Below are 19,066 nucleotides of genomic sequence, written 5' to 3'. Positions count from 1 at the left end.
GGTTGTGAAAGAGTGAACACCCTTGCTTTTCTCATTGTTACCCTACAGCATACCACACTTTTACCTACCTGTGGGAAGTACACCATTCTTAACCCTCAGCCTACAAATGTATAATAGACGATTTTCGTAAATAACTCTGTCAGGTTTGTGTGGGTTGTGAAAGAGTGAATACCCTTGCTTTACCTCTGACAAATAACTTCCCACATGCTCCTGTCCATGTGTTTCCAACACACCCTTCCCTAGTGATTGGACCCTCAAACGTTTGTCTGAGTAAAACGCAGGGCATTCACTCTGTCATAACCCATACTAATCCGACAAGAGTTATTTTTCGGAAACAGTTACTGGCAAGTCTCCTTAAAAAGCAAATGCAACAGATACACCCGACGCGTTTTCACACTTCATTTTATGCCGACTTTTTCAGTAACTGCTTAACTATGTTCATATTTTCAATACTGCCCAAGATACAATACTTTTCACCTTCAACTGTACAGCACAGAACAAAAATCGTTTAGCAAAGGAACTATAGTGCAATTATCAGGGTCATATAACAAAAATCACTAAAACGTTTTATATGACATCACAATTGCACACCAGTGTCACAGTATCTGTTCTGCTGCAAGCTTACAGCTCAGGAAACAATCTCTTTTTTTTTCCAGCACGTTACTTCCTTCAACAAATTCTGCAGACATTTTTAGACTGCAAACTGCCAATGGTTGTGAACATAAGATTCTAAAAAAAATAATTTAAAAAAGAAGAAAAAAAAGATTTTCTTAATAACTGCACATTTGACTCATCCCAGCAACTGAGATGCAGTGTTAGAAACATCAAGTGTCTGAACGTTTAACCCTCTTACCACCAGTAACGTATCTCAACAGCAATGCCGCATAACCTTTACTATGAAGATAACCTAAAACCTTAAACCTCCCCGCTTCTTATTGGTTCCGTGTATAATAACTCACCCACAATATTCAAACAATATATCAAATAAACCAATTATACATTGATTAAGGCTTCCATTTGAAACTTTGAGGTTGTCATTGTGAACTGATGCCCGATCAAAGCATCATTGAAGCCAGATAATCTGACCAATCACAGAATTTGTTGCATTATATAAACCCAGCTTGATAGAATTACAATAGCCTTTAGTGGGCATTTTGCAATGATGCTGAAGCATATTGTCTGATCGTCATCGATCTGCTGACTAAAAGCAGCTGCTGTGAAGCACTGTCACTGGTGGTAAAATTAGGTTAATAATAAAAATAGCTTTGAGGGAAGGTTGACACATACCCCACCTACCAGCAGCTGTACCATGTCATGGCGAATATATGCTCTCTCTGGAGCAACCAACTGTGGGACAGAAACAAGCAATCAATAACAACACAGCACATGTGACCTCCGCACACACATACAGTAACATGACACAGGGTGCCACGCGCTCATTCAAAACTGCCCACTGCTAGACCCAGGACACATAGGAATAGAAGTAAAAGTAAACGTAAAAGAATCCATGTGGCATATGATATTCTCGTCTTCCCACATTGAATGTTATTTATTATAAATTCTATTTTTTTGCCTCCACATTCCAGAACAATTAACAACTATTTAGAAGATAAGATGACCAAAATTGATTACTTCCTTGTATGTGTACTTCATTGATGACTTAGACTTGTTATTGTAAGCCTATATACCTTTTTTCTTCATTATTGCATCTTATCCCATGACCTGCCTCTTTGTCTCTGTTAGCTGAGGAGGTGATTATTCTGGATAATACCTGAAAATCGACCCTAGGGAAAATATGCACGATATTTAGAACTCGGAGTGTGTAACCAATATGTATTTGCAAGGAGTGTATGGGTGTACGAATGTTATCCACACCAGGACAAATACCAATGTCTGTTCTGCTATATGACGGAATAAATTCTTGTTCTTCTTGTTCTTGACCACGCCTTGAAAGTGCCACAAACACCATTCACAAGTTGAAGTCTTCTTTTTTTTTTCCTGCGTTTATGGGCGGAAACTCCCACGTACACTCATGTTTTTTGCACGAGTGGATTTTTACATGTATGACGGATTTTACGAAGTTGAAGTAAGAGAAAGAAATGTTTTATCCATGAATGATTTCACACAAGCAAAAACTTACATCAGTGATCAAGAGCAGCTCCAGTTTTTTCAGCGTTTCCTGCATGTCTTCTTCGTGCTGTGAGTCGGTGACAGTTCCAATTTTCATGGCCAGCTCGTGCATGGCTCGACACGCCTGTTGCAGCAAGACATAGTCAGGGTGATCCACTGGGGTGTTATCCAACAGGCGCTGTAAAGTAAAACGTAACACTTTAATAATAATAATACTAGGTATTTATATGGCAAGAGTTATGCGGAAACCTCCTTGGACATGATAAAAAAAAAGGATTGAAATGAACAAGCAATTTTCATTTTAAATAATTAATCAATCTTGATTAATCTGTAATAGGATCACTAATATGAAGAAATGAATGAGAAGTCCAAACATAACAGCTAGTCCACACAAACCTTTACTTTAAAAAACAAAACGATTGATAGATTGATTGATTGCCTCGCTTGTGTTTTTCCTGCAAGCGAGTGAACATTTCGTCAGATAAGGTATTTTTCTGTATAATTAGTGTTTAAATTAGCAGTTAAAATACTGCTGGGTCAAAATATCTGTGAAAGTAACGTTTTGTTTTGTAAATAATTAAACGTTCCAACAACATATTTTTCTTGTTTTTTTATTCTGAATTTTGAAACGTTGGCAGTCTTTTTGTTTTGGGATTTCTTTACCTTCGAACTACCACTGCAAAGATGCTCTTCTTCTTCTTCTTCTGCGTTCGTGGGCTGAAACTCCCACGTACACTACGTGTTTTTTGCACGAGTGGAATTTTACGTGTATGACCGTTTTTACCCCGCCATTTAGGCAGCCATACGCCGCTTTCGGGGGAAGCATGCTGGGTATTTTCGTGTTTCTATAACCCACCGAACTCTGACATGGATTACAGGATCTTTTTCGTGCGCACTTGGTCTTGTGCTTGCGTGTACACACGGGGGTGTTAGGACACCGAGGAGAGTCTGCACACAAAGTTGACTCTGAGAAATAAATCTCTCGGCGAACGTGGGGACGAACTCACGCTGACAGCGGCCAACTGGATACAAATCCAGCGCGCTACCGACTGAGCTATATCCCCGCCCCGCAAAGAAGCTCAAGAAAGACAGTTTACTAGCACTAACCTGTATCAAAAGCTCGTAGCGAGGAATGCGCTGAATAGGCCGCACGATCAGATCTTTCATAGAAAGCTTGCTGCCACTCTCCCTCTGACATTGCTGTCAACGTTACCATAGAAACATGACATGATGAAAACATGACATAGTATAATATGTGGTATAACATAAAGAAATGATCACAAAAAGTTAATACTATTACTGAGAGGAGAAAAGGTGCACAGCTATCCATAACAAGCAGGGTCTTGGAAAGCGTTTCACTGTGAATGTTACCATAAAAACTTGACATAAAATCTTTTTGGGATGTGGTAAAGCATAAAAAACTGATAAAAAAAAAATAACACCAACAGGTTTAACGCTGCGAGGACATTCCATCCCAAGTAAAATCATTGACAGTGTTTTTCAAGTTCATGCAGTATAGTTTCAATAAACAATTTTTTTTTTCCATTTCAACTTTCATTTTTTCATAACCAAGTTACTCAAAATAACAGTCAAATGTTTCATCAGCTTAACAAAAATGTAAAGTTTTAAATGAAAACATGCAGCTAAAAAGAGCAAAAACATGTGCAGTTTTGAGCACAAGTGAAAATAATTAAGCCACAAACCTCAATGAATTTCTGCATGGAAGACTTGGTGGTGAGAGCATTTTCTATGACCTTTCCTGACGTGTTGTAGTTCTCCACAAATGACAGGTAACTTTCAAGGATTGTCTGCTTGGAAAACTGAAAAAGAAGAAAACAGAAATAGAACACGTTTAAAACACAGCGAGACACTGTCATGTCAGTTTGACACACTATTTGATACGTTACAGACACTGTCATGTCAGTCTGACACACTATTTGATACGTTACAGACACTGTCATGTCAGTCTGACACACTATTTGGTACGTTACAGACACTGTCGTGTCAGTCTGACACACTATTTGGTACGTTACAGACACTGTCATGTCAGCCTGACACACTATTTGATAGGTTACAAACACTTTCCACAAGTCACCAAATCCAAGCAACTCCTCTGTGACCCTGAAAAGCTTCATCTCTCTTTCTCACCGTACCCTGTTCAATAACAGAAAGACAGAATTGCTACCACCCTGCAGGCAGAGTTCACCTAACCTTGGAAAAAGTGCCACCACCATGAGAGCTTCACCTTCAGTGTCATCATAAACATGAACCAAAGTTTGCCCTGAGTCACAGAAACCTGAAGTACAAACCTTCCCCTCTGCACTAGAGCCAGAGAGAGCAATGTCTCCTTCTGCTGTCAAAGAGCCAAACTAGTCTGATCTCTCCCTCCCTTCTCAGCACTGGATGTAGAGCACTGATCTATTTACTATCATCAGTATTCTCTGGTATACAGAGGCTGTGAAATGCATCAAATTCGTGCCGCCAAAAAATATTGAGAAAACAACAGCTAGAAGCTGCTACTGTTACCACTGTCTCAGCGCACCCATGCGCATGCACGTACACACACGCATGCACACACACACGCACACACACACATACGAGTACACACACACACACACACGTACGCACACACACATGACGCACACATGTGTACACACACACACACATGCATGATGCACGCACGCAAACAAACACACACACACAGAGGTGAGGTAAAGCAAGTAGCATAACTCAGGACGGCACCATGCAGGAAGTCCAGGAATTCCCCCTTTTTTTCTAACACGTTGCCGTGCACAATATCCGCTGATCAATAGACAAGGGGGTAACCAAGTGGCATTCTCGAGGTGGCTAGACAGCCATTGCCATCGGCACGAATTGTGATTCCCTGATTTGTTCAACTTTGCCCTACACACCTGTATGTAAGAAAAGCTGGTACAGTGGAACCCCCTTTTAAGACCCCCAAATTTAAGACTCCGTCCTTTTTAAGACCTTGTTTTCTCAGACTTTCTGTTCATAACCTCCGTTAATTTACCTCCCTTTTAAGACTCTTCTTTTTAAGACCAGATTTTCTCAGATTGTTAGGTCTTTAAAAAGGGGTTCCACTGTACTGTTATACTAATACACTCTCAATGGCCACAATAAGATTGGCACCGACACAAGACTAAGAATTCTATTTTCTGCACACTCTGCCAAACATGCCAATACATCACATTGTCAAACATGACAGCTCCACGAGTATCTGTAGCAGACAGTAGCAGACAGGGTGTGAAGTTACAGAAACAGTCTGAACATTCAATAAAATGCCTGTACAGACTTACCTAACAGAGTGATGTTAACTGAAACAGTCTGAACATTCAATAAAATGCCTGTACAGACTTACCTAACAGAGTGATGTTAACTGAAACAGTCTGAACATTCAATAAAATGCCTGTACAGACTTACCTAACAGAGTGATGTTAACAGAAACAGTCTGAACATTCAATAAAATGCCTGTACAGACTTACCTAACAGAGTGATGTTAACTGAAACAGTCTGAACATTCAATAAAATGCCTGTACAGACTTACCTAACAGAGTGATGTTAACTGAAACAGTCTGAACATTCAATAAAATGCCTGTACAGACATACCTAACAGAGTGATGTTAACTGTTTAAAAGAGTGTTGTTGTTGTTGCTGCTGTTTATTCTTCTTCCAGATTGACTAGGTTTTCTTTCTTCTTGTTTTTGTTTTATTTGTGTATCAGATTTCCCCAAGGTGGTTAAATGTAACAGCTAGGTTTGCTAGCTGCTGCCTCCCCCCCCCCCCCCCCTCTCCCCCATCTGCTGATGTGTGTGTATGCATGCGTGTGGGTGTGAGGGAAATACATCTCATTTTCTGTACTAAAATATCTGTTGTAAAACACTCAACCCCACTAATCTGACCGTGCATCTAAAAGCATGACTTAATTGGTCTTAGAGCTGGTCATTTCTAATTCGGCTATTCTCTCTTCTACTTGATGCGTGCATATGCGTATATGTGCATGCATGTGCGCGTGTGTGTAATTGTAAAACAATAATAAAAGAAAAAAGAAACATAATGGCCAACAGAGAGTGTCTGCAGTGCCACTTTCAGTGTGGACCATGTTTAATGACGCAAATTCTGACCGCTACACAGAGTGAGAATCAGAAAGGAGTACCAGGACTCACAAGAAAGGGCAAACTATTGCATGCTTGTGAATATTTGTTAGAGCCTAGCAATTCTAAGCTTAGCGTAGCAATTTGTCTTAAAACGTAGCATGCTACGTTTAAAGCGTAGCCGTTGGCAGCTCTGCTTTATCAAACCTTAAATGCTCTGGGACAAGCAACAGACATTGGTATTTTCTAAATTATACCAACAAGAATACCCATTTTTCATAGTAATGACAAATTCTTCTTAGTTCTTGTCTTGCAGTTGCAACATTTTCTTCAGATAAGCCTCCAGCACAAAATACCGGCGAATTTGAGATAGTGATTGAGGTCTAACTTGATGCTGCCCTCAGCTTTCACTCCAAATATGAATGAAAAAAAGCCCATAAGTGCCACACCAAGAAACACTAAATCATGCCCAACTTGGAATTATGCATTGCAGGCTGAAAAACCCTGGCATCTTAAAGAGAGACCTGCCAAAATTAACTGTGATAATAAAAATGTCAGCACCACAGATGCTAAATGTGTGCGACCAGAGTCATTCAGTACAGAATATAATTATTCCCACGAGCCTTTGCTGGTGCCTTCACTAACTAGCCAAACATATAAATTCAGTCATGAAGTGTCCAAGGGCTGACCCCTTCTAGAGATTGAAAGAATGTTTTTGGTTTTGGTTTCGTTTTCTCTTTCTTTTCACATTAGAAAAATAATGTTTATCATGTCAATTCCTAATGGTAAAGCAACCATTTACCAAATGAACAGTTGTGGTTTCATTGCCAAAATAATGTGAAATTCAAGTATGCCAAGCTTTTTCTTGTTTTTGTTTTTTTGATTATTAGTGTGTGCGTTTTTTTCCACTTTTGGGGGGGGGGGTGTGGGGGTGTGTGTGTACATCTCACTTGTTTCTTTTCTTTTTTTTCCAGTTGAAAATTAGTTATTGGGATGGCAGCATAAAATAGGGTCAGTCATGTTACCAAAACCAGGATGTTTAATTATTATCAATTCTATAAATTGCCAATTGAGAAAACTTCTTTACACGAACTTCTCCTTGAAAGCAAACTGATCAGGAGTCTTAAATCGGAGGGTTTTTAAGGAGGGTTCCACTGTACTTCCACTGTTTTTTCCCTAAAAACAGAACCAATGCACATGCAGCGAGGTGCCATACAAAAGAGCTGTACTTACTAAATCGAAGGGTCTTGAAGGTGGGGGGGGGGGGGGGGGTGCTACTGTATTTTCCAGACAAACGGAACACCAACACACATGCAACGAGGTACCATTTAAAGGGGCTGTACTTACTATAGCTAGGATAAGGTTGCCGACGGTGGAAGATTTGGAATCCCAGTTCTTCCAGACTTTGTCCAGCAGGTCCAGGTAAACCGAGTGGTGCATCAGAATCTCCGGAATCATGTAGAAAATGTTGTCTACAATGGCATCTTCTACATTGTTGGAGTTTTTCAGCGGTGTCATGTATTTCTGTGCAGCAAAGAAAACGGTGCGGATCAATGGATCATCAGATACAGAAAAATACTAAATATGGAAGTGCATTCTTGTGTACACACACACACACACACACTCACGCACAGCAGACACTTGCACATATGCACGCAGGCGTGCACACACATGCAGGCACGCACACACACACACACACACACACACACACACACACACACACACACACAGTAACCCACCAACAAATCACACCTTGAGCTTGTAACCGGTTTGTATGTACATGTACATAGAAAATGAGCCCTTCTCTACATAAATCAGCCCCTATTTATTAGACGATACACCAGTTTTAAAAGCTAGCTTTCAAACCATGAACAATTTTATCTAGAGTTCAAATTTCAACAAACATTATGAAAAACTACCTGACATGAAAAGTAACTGACATGATGATTGAATACATAAGGCCAAAAAAAAAATAGGTCTGTTTACGGTAACATAGGCCAAAAAAATAGGGTCGATAGGTCGGGATTTTTTTTCATATTTTTTTTTTCCCAAAAAACCATATTTTTACGTTATTTTGCCCAAAAAACAAGATTTTTTTTCTTTTTTTTCTTTTCCCAAATGCCAAAAAAAAGTCTAGGGTCGCGCGAAAAAACTAGGGTCGGTCGGGTTACCGTAAACAGACCTATTTTTTTGTTTGGCCTAACCACAAGGCCAACATTTTGACCACAATAAAAAGTGAGACAGACATGCAGACAGACAGACCAGAAAGACCAGACACAAAGTTATAAATCTAGCAACGCTTACCTCTTTAAGAACCCGTAATGCTTCGACATATTCTCTCTCGTTTCTATACAGTTCCTCCACTATATGGTACCGCTTGTCCTGGGGAGAAAAAACAGCAGACAGTTACAAATACTGTCACCAAAATGACTGAACTAAGACATTTAAATGACACCACGGTGAAAGTACATGACTGTCTAAAAAGGATCTTAAATTCACACTATGGTTCCAACTACAAGAGAGAGAGAACAAAACACAAAAACCATTTATACGGAAGTAGAGGTTACATGCCGAGTCTCAGTGATTATTAAAAATAATGGTCGAAGTTAGCGGATCATGAAAAATGCAAGCTTCAGCAAGCTTTTTCATGACCGCGAACTGAGACCATTATTTTTAATAATCACTGAGACGAGGTATGTAACCTCTTTATTCCTCCTTTCTTCAGTTATTCAAAGAAAAGAGGAGTTTTTGTGCGAAAGTTTGATCGAATCCAAATCACTCAACCAGTCTACCTGCGCAGGCGATTGAATAATGCGCGGTTGTATAGTTCAGGGAAAATCAATCAATTCTGTTAACACTTCTTGTCAGCTTCCCTGTTTTGGACTAAAATCAAGTACACAGTTATGTTGTTATTCTGCTGTGGCGGTAAAGGCAGATAGTGTGTGTTCTGTTCATGTTTTGGTATCGCTTAGGAAATGTTCTTTCTTCGAATGGGACAAGCAGATGAAGTTTTGCACCTGTGTTCCAACGTTAAAAACTGCATGAAGTTCAGTTTTCTGGGGCAAAATAGTGTATGAAACCGCTGTATGTTCTTCAAATTGATGCGATGTGTGCATTTGGTTCCGTGTGATCTGTTTATAAAATGAAATATTGTCGAAAACTAACCGTCAGATTGCAGTCTTTTGTCCAAGCAACTCAGTTCAGAAAATTTGGAAGGGGAACTACTCTTGTCGTACGAGAGTTACTTGCCTTGGTAGTTTGCGTGCACTCATAAGAGATCTGAAGCGAGTCTCTCGGCACTGATCGTTAGATTTGGATTTAGATAACAACCAAACTCATGGATTCTATATGGAGATTAATGTGCTCAAGCCTGTAGTTGCCAGTTTAAATGCAGTATGTTTGTATTGTTTGGTCTAGAGATGTATATTTCGTACACTGGAGCGTTCGGAACTTTTCAATCGCTAAAGTAGTTCCCTCAAAGTCTAACTCATCAACCTGTGAGCTATCAAGGATTCAGGCCCGTTGTTGGGTAAGTGATTTTGGTTGTTGGGTAAGTTACCGAAAAATAACTAGCCCTACACGTTTACAGAGAGAAAGAAGCACAGGGGGGAATAAGGGTTGTTAATAATATTATAAGTGTTAGGTAAACAGCTAGTCCTTGCTACAAGTTTTACAACACAAACATAAAAAGAACAGTGGGAAATGAAAAATGTAATCAAACAAACAACCAAACTGCATGAACAAATCAATAAGACAATTCTTGCTCATGGATAAGTTCAACTGTACTTGCAACAACGTTAAGAAACACTGCATTGTGACAAAAAACACAGTCTAGTATACCAACACCCCCAAATGCTGCACAGACATTTTTCATTGCTACACACCTGTCCCATCTCTGTGTGATAAATGAGACACAGGTATGAGAGCTGATATCGTTTTTCTCTGACCTGTCTAGATCAGTAGCTGCTTGTACCATTTAATGATTTTGTACAGATTGATGTTGTCATGGAAATTTGGCGTAACTTGATTCTTTGCGATTTGGATGTTTTAGAGATTTAGACTAACTAAGTAAATCATTCTCCATGAAAAATATTCTCTTAGATACGATTGGCAATGCATCTTTCCAACCATATCAGGAACGAATATAAACACTATTTGAGTATTTCATAATTTAAAAAAAAATTGTTTTGTCTCTCCAGAAACTCTAGTTCTCTCTATTTCCAAGACGACGTCAAGGTGTCGACTAGATGACGCTACAGCATTAAATCCCAGTTTCCTTCACTGAAAAGAAAACGCCTGCTGCATTATTTTCTGTACTGTGCAGCTCATTTTCTTGCAAGGAAATCATTCACCCTGTTGCTGAAGAGTCCCAGAAAGAATTGTTCAAGTCTCAATGGCACAGGTGAGTTTTTATATTCACTGACCAAATATCTGTATACAAATTCACATGCAAGTCATAATTTGTATACTGATCAGAAATATCCCCATGAATGCACATTGCCAAATTAAAAAATAATGACTAAAACTCGTTGTTCCCAAAAATCCACTCATATGTGCATTTGTGCATGTGTGTGTATGTTTTGTAGGGGGAAAAGAGGGGGGGGGGGGGGGTATAATGAGAGGGTAGAGGTGGGTATTTTCTGTGACTTCTTTGCCTCTCAAACCTTCTTTCATAATCATTCTGTTGTCCAAGCTTTAGATTGATAGGCAGACTCACCTTTAGCACAATTACTCATTTACTGTTAGATTGAATGCACTAGTTATCCAAGGCAACTTTCCAGTCTTCCACAAAAACAAAACTCAAAAAGGCCCCCAGCACTTTTTTCATCCCAAACATTCAGGGTTCATATTCACTTTGTTTGAGCAAGCTCCCTTTAATCTGGTACACAGAAATCAATTTTTTTAGACAAACAAAAATTGTACTGAACTAAAAAATTCAAATCCAAAAGCATGCGCCTGTTACAGATTCATGGCCTACATGGAAGACTTGACTTTTCATTCACATGAACACCCACAAAATATATCTTTAGTGAATTTAAAAATCATACTATTCTGAGCACCTGACATACCAGGTTATCAAAATGATCTCAGTCATCGATGTTCAATTTGTGGAGATGAAGCTGTTATTGCAAGAATGTTAGCACAACACCCGTAACACCCTGCAGTTTATTGTTACAAGTCGCCAAATTGAGAGCACTAGTACACACAAAAACACACAAGCGCGCGCACACACTGCAGCTTGGCGAAGAAGAGAAGAAGCGTGCGGGTGAAGTGAAGTTTACTGGAAAGAATGGGAGCACAAACCAGTCGGTGCCAGAGTTTGGCAACACAAACACTGTGCACGCTTTCTTCTTCCTCTTCTCCTCTTCGCACAACCTTTGCTGCTAACTGCTGTCTTCTCCCTCCTGTGTTCCAGCCTCAGCTACTTGCAGAGGATACCTGGCCGCTAAAAATAGACACCCCTCCCCCCCCCCCCCTTCTATCCTCTGCAGGATATAGTGGAACTGGCAGACAGGAAGTGGCAGGTAGGGCAGGTGGGCTGCTGCTTTTGATTCACCTCACTGCCTGCCTAGCCTCCTAGGCCCTGCAGGGTCTGTTTCTCTCTCCACCCTCACTCTCTCTAAGTCTATAACAAACTGCCTTCTGGTCTAATCTGATAGTGATACACTTTTTTTTAATCCCTCTCTCTTTCTCTGGGCCTCCCCCCCCCCCCCCCTCTCTCTCTTTCTCCCCTCCCTCTCTAGCTGTAACAAAGTGCCTGCTGGTCCTTCTGATAAACTTTTGTTGTTGTTATGATCTCTCTCTCTCTCTCTCTCTCTCTCTCTCTCTCTCTCTCTCTCTCTCTCTCTCTCTCTCTCTCTCTCTCTCTCTCTCTCTCTCTCTCTAAGAAGAGGATGTTTAGAATCAGATGACTGCTAATTCCAGTACACTTGTAAAACAACGAATTGTCGTTGTCATTATATCTTCTAGAAAGAAAGAGATTTCGGGCTCTGTTGGCGTATTGCTACACTCTTTTGTAATGATCTTTCTCTCTCCTTCTCTCTCCCCCCCTCCCCCCCCTCCCCCCTCTCTCTCTCTCTCTCTCTCTCTCTCTCTCTCTCTCTCTCTCTCTCTCTCTCTCTCTCTCTCTCTCTCTCTCTCTTTGGGGAGAGGATGTTCAGAATCAGATGACTGCATATTCTGCTTATTATGACTGTTCTGACAAGTTACAGGTTTGACCATCCGAAGGTTTTGACATTTGGGACTAGGACTAGGAGGTCTTCTAGAAGAACAATGTTTCTGTAGCCAGGGCAAATGGGCCTATACATACTAATGATACTTTCAATCCAGATCCAACGGACCTATTTGTCCTCAGTCTGGGAACAATGCTGATTTAGTACACAAACAGAATCATGTCCGTTTACCATCTCTCATAGTCAAAGCAACAAGTGTTGTTGATTTTCTGGAATGCCAAGATCTGAATACAAGATGAATTGAAAATCGTCTTCCTAGCTGAAATATCTAACTTTTTAAAGATGAATGGTATTTTGTTGTCAGAACCATCAGAAGTTTTCAGTATTACTCATTTACTGTTGCTAAGTGATGACATTTTTCAATTATTTTGCCCATGGCTGGTGGGTGTGTCTGGTAGTGGTAAGGGGTACTATAGCTGATCCAAGTTTACATCGTCAAAGTACATGTAAACTTAAACTGGCTGCAGTAGGTGTCTGACACTGACAGTGACACAGAGTCGTAAATTCAAAATACCATTCTGTTGACACAACAAATTCTGATAGTGATACAAACAAGGGAGACAAAATCAATCCAGTTAGCATACAGCTTCTGTCCCCTTCTAGTGTGACCTGTGCTAGTGACACCGACACAATTCTTGTTGTCTCTGGGCACAGGTGTAGGAACAATGCAGTGACTGGGTGCCTGCTTCTGTCTGGAGCTCCTTTGTTTTGAGCGTTTCAATGTTTACAATGCCCCAAAGTTCTGCTCTAGTTCTTCTTCTTCTGCGTTCATGGGCTGAATCTCCCACATACACTCGTGTTTTTTGCACGAGTGGGTTTTTATGTGTATGACGTATTTCTATAACTCACCAAGATCTGACATGGATTACTACAGGATCTTTTCCGTGCGCACTTGGTCTTGTGCTTGTGTGTACACACAAAGGGGGATAATTAAGGCACTAGCAGGTCTGCACATAAGTTGACCGGGGAGATCGGAAAAATCTCCTCCTTTAACCAACCTGGTGCGGCCGGGATTCTAACCCGCGATCTTCCGCTTGGGAGGCTGATGTCTAAATCCACTAGGCCATTGCGTCCTTCTTCTCTAGTAAAATTGATGACAATAAAACTGTAAAAGCCCACATCACAAACATCTTACCCAAATAAATCTTGACCTCTCCCATGCAAGGGTGCACCTTTCTGACAGCCGTTGATGATTAATTACTTCCCTATTCTCATAAGCAGAACAGATGAAGAAGAAAAAAAACCGTGCACCAACACAGAGGCAGTGCTGTTCCCACTCTCAGACATAAAACAAAACAATTGGTCAGCCGGACTTGGATTAAAAAATATATATATCCTGGCCGCAGTTAAATGTCCTGGCCGCAATCAAATTGTTGTGTCACTGTTAAGACTATTGGACAATTGACCGGCCTGGGGTCAGAACAATGCGTCAGATCAAAAAACTTGACTCATTCATGCCTGAGATTGAGAACAACATTGCAAATGTTCATCTTTGTCTATCTGAACAAGAAGAAAAAAACCTCAGGAAAAAGAACAAGATTATCCACAGCAAAACAAGACATGACTGACCTTGATGACAAAAAAACTCCGGAAAAACAACAAGATTATCCACAGCAAATCAAGAAATGACTGGCCGGGATGAAAAAAAAAACCGCAGGAAAAACATCAAGATTGTCCACAGCCAAACCAAGACATGACTGAGCTTGATGAAAAGAAAAAAACTCATGAAAAACAATAAGATTATCCACAGCAAAACAAGCCACAACTCACCTTTATGAAGCCTGGCTCCCTCTCCGGAGAGTCGGAGCTGGACAGGCGGTCCTTCCACACTACCGGCATGCTGGTGGCCGCGTTGCAGTCCGCCAAGGGAGTGAAGTCTGGCACCAGATGCGTGGCGGAGCGAGAGGGCGTCATGGACTCGTCGGCCGTGATGCTGTATTTGCGGGGCCCCTCAAGGCCACGGCCACCCGCAGTCAGGTGCTTGCGACTCTGCAAGACGCTGGCCGAGCTGGCCGACCTTGAGATGGGTTTGCGTAACCCCGAGGCCGAAGACGGGACGGTGAGGAGGGTGACCTGGGCATGAGAAGACGGACGCTCGAGCGTGCTGGTGGGGGAGTGGCTGACCGGGGTAGGGGGTCCTGAACAGAAGGCCACGCTGGTGGCGGGCAGTGCTAAAACGTCACCACTCTCCGCGCTTCCCTCCATGTCCAAGTTATCCTCGTCTTCCGACGTCCGTTCCCCGCCGCTCTCCTCCGCCAAGCCGTGGGGTGGCGGGGACAGAGCGTTATCAGAGCGGGTCGCGCGGTAATCGTCTTCAATCACTGAGTCATCTTCTTCGTCCTTGTTTAGCATGGGGGCACTGTGTGACTGGCTCGCGTCCAGGTGAGGGGCAAAGTCCAGGCTCTCCCGAGAGCGATCCCCGTTGGGATCGGACCGAGACTTCTGCTTCCCCGCTTTGCCGTTCTTTCGCTCCGCCTTGTCCGAGTCGGAGGATTCGGAGGCTGGGCCTCCCACAACACTGTCAACTACGTCCTGATAGGTCAGGGCATCAGCACCCTCCGATGTCAGCTGGGAGTCCGCCAGGGACGTCTGAGACTGCTGCTTCCCTTCCTCGTCACTATCACCGGACGAATTCTTGAGCGCCGAAAAGCCGTTGCTGTCCACCGAACCCTCCTCTCGTATTGAGCCCTTCTTGTGTGGAGGATGAGTGGTGAAGCGGGTGGTAGCCTGCAACCATACAATTACATACAATGTTAATGAGATTCAGTAGAGGATGAGTGGTGAAGCGGGTGGTAGCCTGCAACCATACAATTACATACAATGTTAATGAGATTCAGTAGAGGATGAGTGGTGAAGCGGGTGGTAGCCTGCAACCATACAATTACATACAATGTTAATGAGATTCAGTATCGATTGAACAAACCAAGACATCTCTTCTTGACCCTCCCATCTCAAGTAAGATCTCCGACGTCAAAAACAAAGCGCAGTTCGAGGAGACGTCATTAGTGCAAATAATGGTGTCAGTTAAGTTCTATCACTTCATATGTAAGTCTCCCGAGGAAATGACAAAGAATGTTGGGACAAAAGTTTGTCTCGGCGACTTCGTGCTACCAGCAGAGGAAAAACTCTAGTAGTAGTAAGGTCACCACCAGGCTGTGCGTGTATCGTTATCGTACCTCATTAAGCAATGACTTTTCTCAGTTAACTAATGAGCTGCTATCACAGATTCTCAATCAACACAAAACACAACAATGAGATTCCACCTCAGTGCTTGGAACTGCAAGATCAATTAAGTAATCACAAAGCAACTGAAAGTTTCACTCAGTGAAAGACCTTGGTCTGCTTAAATTATTCTACCAGCATTTGAATTTCAACAGCCTCAACCTGAACAGTTCCAGTTTCGCCTGATGAATGTTGATATACAGTGGAACCCCCAATTTAAGACTCCCTCCCTTTTAAGACTCTGTTTTTCTAGACTCTGTAATCATCTCCTCAGTAAGTTTACCCCCATTTTGAGACTCCCTCCTTTGTATTAACCTGATTTTCCTACATGTTTGGAGGTCTTGTTTGTTTGTTCGTTCATGGGCTGAAACTCCCACGGCTTTTACGTGTATGACCGTTTTTACCCCGCCATTTAGGCAGCCATACGCCGCTTTCGGAGGAAGCATGCTGGGTATTTTCGTGTTTCTATAACCCACCGAACTCTGACATGGATTACAGGATCTTTTTCGTGCGCACTTGGTCTTGTGCTTGCGTGTACACACGGGGGTGTTCGGACACCGAGGAGAGTCTGCACACAAAGTTGACTCTGAGAAATAAATCTGTCGCCGAACGTGGGGACGAACTCACGCTGACAGCGGCCAACTGGATACAAATCCAGCGCGCTACCGACTGAGCTACATCCCCGCCCTGACTGAGCTACATCCCCGCCCTGACTGAGCTACATCCCCGCCCTGACTGAGCTACATCCCCGCCCTGACTGAGCTACATCCCCGCCCTGACTGAGCTACATCCCCGCCCTGCTTTGGAGGTCTTAAACGTGGGGACCCACTGTAATCTTTTTAAACCAACAAAATCTGTTCTCAGCCACCTTTCAACAAAACAATTCAATAGAATTCCAAACATAAAAAGTAACCAACACTAGTAACACTAACAGACATACATTTATGAAAAAAGACTTCACCTTCTGACTGGTGGGGGGACCAGCTTCGCTGCGTCTCTGGTAGCGAGGCCGGGCGCTGGTTTCCTCTGCGGCTCCCACAGGCCCCGCCCCAGCTCCCTCCTCACCCGTCGGTTTGCCGTACATGGCCTGCACACGGCCCAGCGTGGCCAGAGTAGTGATCCCCGTTCTGCGCTGGGGGCAAGGGGCTGTGGCCACGAGCTTGAGGAACTTCTTGTTGCGACCGATGGTGGGGTGGTAAGTGTGGGCGCTGATGATTGGCCTCGGTGTGTCACAGATCTCGCTTACCCCCTCGTCTTCTGGCAAGCGGTCGCGAACCATCTTGGGTTGGTCGCCCGTTTCGTCGTCAGGCGTTTTGAGGCCATCGTCACTGAGCGGAGACTTCTCCCTGGCCCCTAATTGAGCATCACTGTCCGGGGTCCGCTCTCTGTCACTGTGCGGGTGCTGAGAGCCAGGGTGGGGGTCCGGGGTGTCATGGCGACTGTGAGGATAGGCCTCCTTGCTGTCTAAACTACCGTCGTCGCTGTGCTGGGGGGAGAGCCTCATCATGGTGTTGGCGCTTGTTTTGCGGTCGGCTGTTTTCTGCGGCTCGGGGGACTCTGCTGCCTCTTCCTCCTCCTCGTCCAGACGCTCTACAGACAGGCGCTCGGGGCTGGGTCCGTGCGACACTCGCATGAACTCTGTGGGCACGGAGCCCTCTCGTATGAACTCTGCGCTGTCTCCTTGCCCTCGCTGCAAGGCGTGTTCACTGAGAAGCTTGCCGCTCTTGCTCTTCAAGCGGTCTGTCAGCATCTTCAAACTGCGAGAGCGGTCGCGGGTGAGACGCGGGTCGTCCACTGTGGGAGAGCCGATGCGAGGAGAGTGACTCGGGGAGGTGGTGGTGGACTGTGACCGGTACGGCAGCGTGGAGTAACCGCCTGGATGCTGCACGTGCTGCTGCTGCGGCTGTCCAGCAACATTGCGCGGACGTATGAAAGTCTTGAAGTCGATCTTCTTCAGGTTCTTGATGTCCTCGAGGATGGCTTTGATCTCTTCTCGCCCTGGGTCTGTCTTGGATCGTGAGGGCGAGCGACTGCCGGCACAGGCGGGGAGCTTAGGGCGCGCCACTTTGGGTGAGAAGGAACTGGACTTGGGTATGGTGAGGGGGGAGCTGGACAGGGTGTTCTCGTCCCCATCCCCACCCCCTTCACCGCCGTCTCCCTTCACTTCCATCCCTCAGTGAGGCTGGGCAGGCTCAGGACACCACCGATAGAGAGAAGAGCTGCTACTCTGTTAAGTCTTTGGTTCAGTCCACATTGTGATGGGTGATGCAAGCGTGCTAGGCCACCAACTGTGTGCAACACTTCTGTTTAGCTATCAGTATCAGAAGACAAGTATGTCATTTAAAGATAAAAACTTTCCGGGATCTATAGTTTGACGACTTGTCTGCACAGCAGTCACTTTTAGTTTCACTCAGCAGTGTAATTTACACTGACCAGCTGATCTTCATGGAACAGGAATTGGAAACACACCTCTGTGACACAACAGAGAGCTCGGGATCACAATGAATCACGTGTACTAAGCAAGCTGAGCGTTTCCCTGGAATCCAATCACTAAACTGCACTCCTAAAGTCACACAGGCTATATATCCTTACACTACTAACAACTGGTTTCTCTACATCTCCACTGTGAGATACTGTTTCTAACAAACACAACAGTGCACCCCCTGTTACTTCTGATTAATTTCTGTCTTCTGTTTCGTCACAGTGTGGTCCGTGGGTAACCTGCAACACAAAAATATCAGTATCAGTCACTGAAAACCGGATGACATCTTGTTATGTTACACTTACAGTGGTACCCCCCTTTTAAGACCTCTAAAACTCTGAGAAAACCAGGTCTTAAAAAGTAGGAAGCATTAAAATGGAGGTAAATTTACAGAGGTTATGAACAAAAAGTCTGTTGGCCGGCTTCACATCTTAAAGGGGCTGTCCTAACAACATACACAATAAAGTTAACTGCCACAGAAAACATAGTTACTCATGAGATACAGACACAAAAGAAAATCAAGTTCTCAGACATCAAAAATCAGCATAATTTCAAGATACACTAACTTAGGCTGTATCAGAGTTTAAACAAAGAAAACAGTTTCAGGGAAGTAGACAATCCCTAGTGCAAGAAGTAGTACAGTCGAACATGCCTTTGTGACCACCTCTCTAAAGCAACCACCTGTCCACAAGGACACCCCCCCCCCCCCCAAGGATCCCTGAGAAGTTTCTTCCTTTGAATTCGCCTTTCTATAGTGACCGCCTGTCTTAAAGTAGTATAAAGACCACTTTTGGATCAGTATTTTTGGTGGCCATTAGGACAGGTTCAACTATATATATAACAATGGTTCTGCTAACCTTTCTTTCTTTATTTGGTGTTTAACGTCG

The 19,066-nt window shown here is 43.2% G+C and overlaps 1 protein-coding gene across 1 annotated transcript in view; it reads right to left on the bottom strand.

Moving 5' to 3' along the window:
- The window catches only part of LOC138968385 (rho guanine nucleotide exchange factor 17-like), a 40,511-nt gene extending 22,020 nt beyond the window's left edge, over nt 1-18,491 (bottom strand). Inside the window, exons 1-8 of the mRNA XM_070340964.1 lie at nt 16,659-18,491; nt 14,246-15,202; nt 8,547-8,624; nt 7,590-7,766; nt 3,834-3,950; nt 3,238-3,330; nt 2,141-2,308; nt 1,288-1,347 (exon numbers count right to left, since the gene is read on the bottom strand). Of these exons, the coding sequence (XP_070197065.1) occupies nt 1,288-1,347; nt 2,141-2,308; nt 3,238-3,330; nt 3,834-3,950; nt 7,590-7,766; nt 8,547-8,624; nt 14,246-15,202; nt 16,659-17,867 (2,859 nt within the window). The 5' untranslated portion in view covers nt 17,868-18,491. The remainder of the gene's footprint in view (nt 1-1,287; nt 1,348-2,140; nt 2,309-3,237; nt 3,331-3,833; nt 3,951-7,589; nt 7,767-8,546; nt 8,625-14,245; nt 15,203-16,658) is intronic.
- Between the last annotated feature and the right edge of the window lie 575 nt (nt 18,492-19,066).

This window comes from Littorina saxatilis, linkage group LG6 (genome assembly GCF_037325665.1).
Source record: "Littorina saxatilis isolate snail1 linkage group LG6, US_GU_Lsax_2.0, whole genome shotgun sequence".
Taxonomy (NCBI): Eukaryota; Metazoa; Mollusca; class Gastropoda; order Littorinimorpha; family Littorinidae; genus Littorina; species Littorina saxatilis.
The sequence above is the reverse complement of the archived record's forward strand: the minus strand, read 5'-3'. Positions and strand labels throughout refer to the sequence as shown.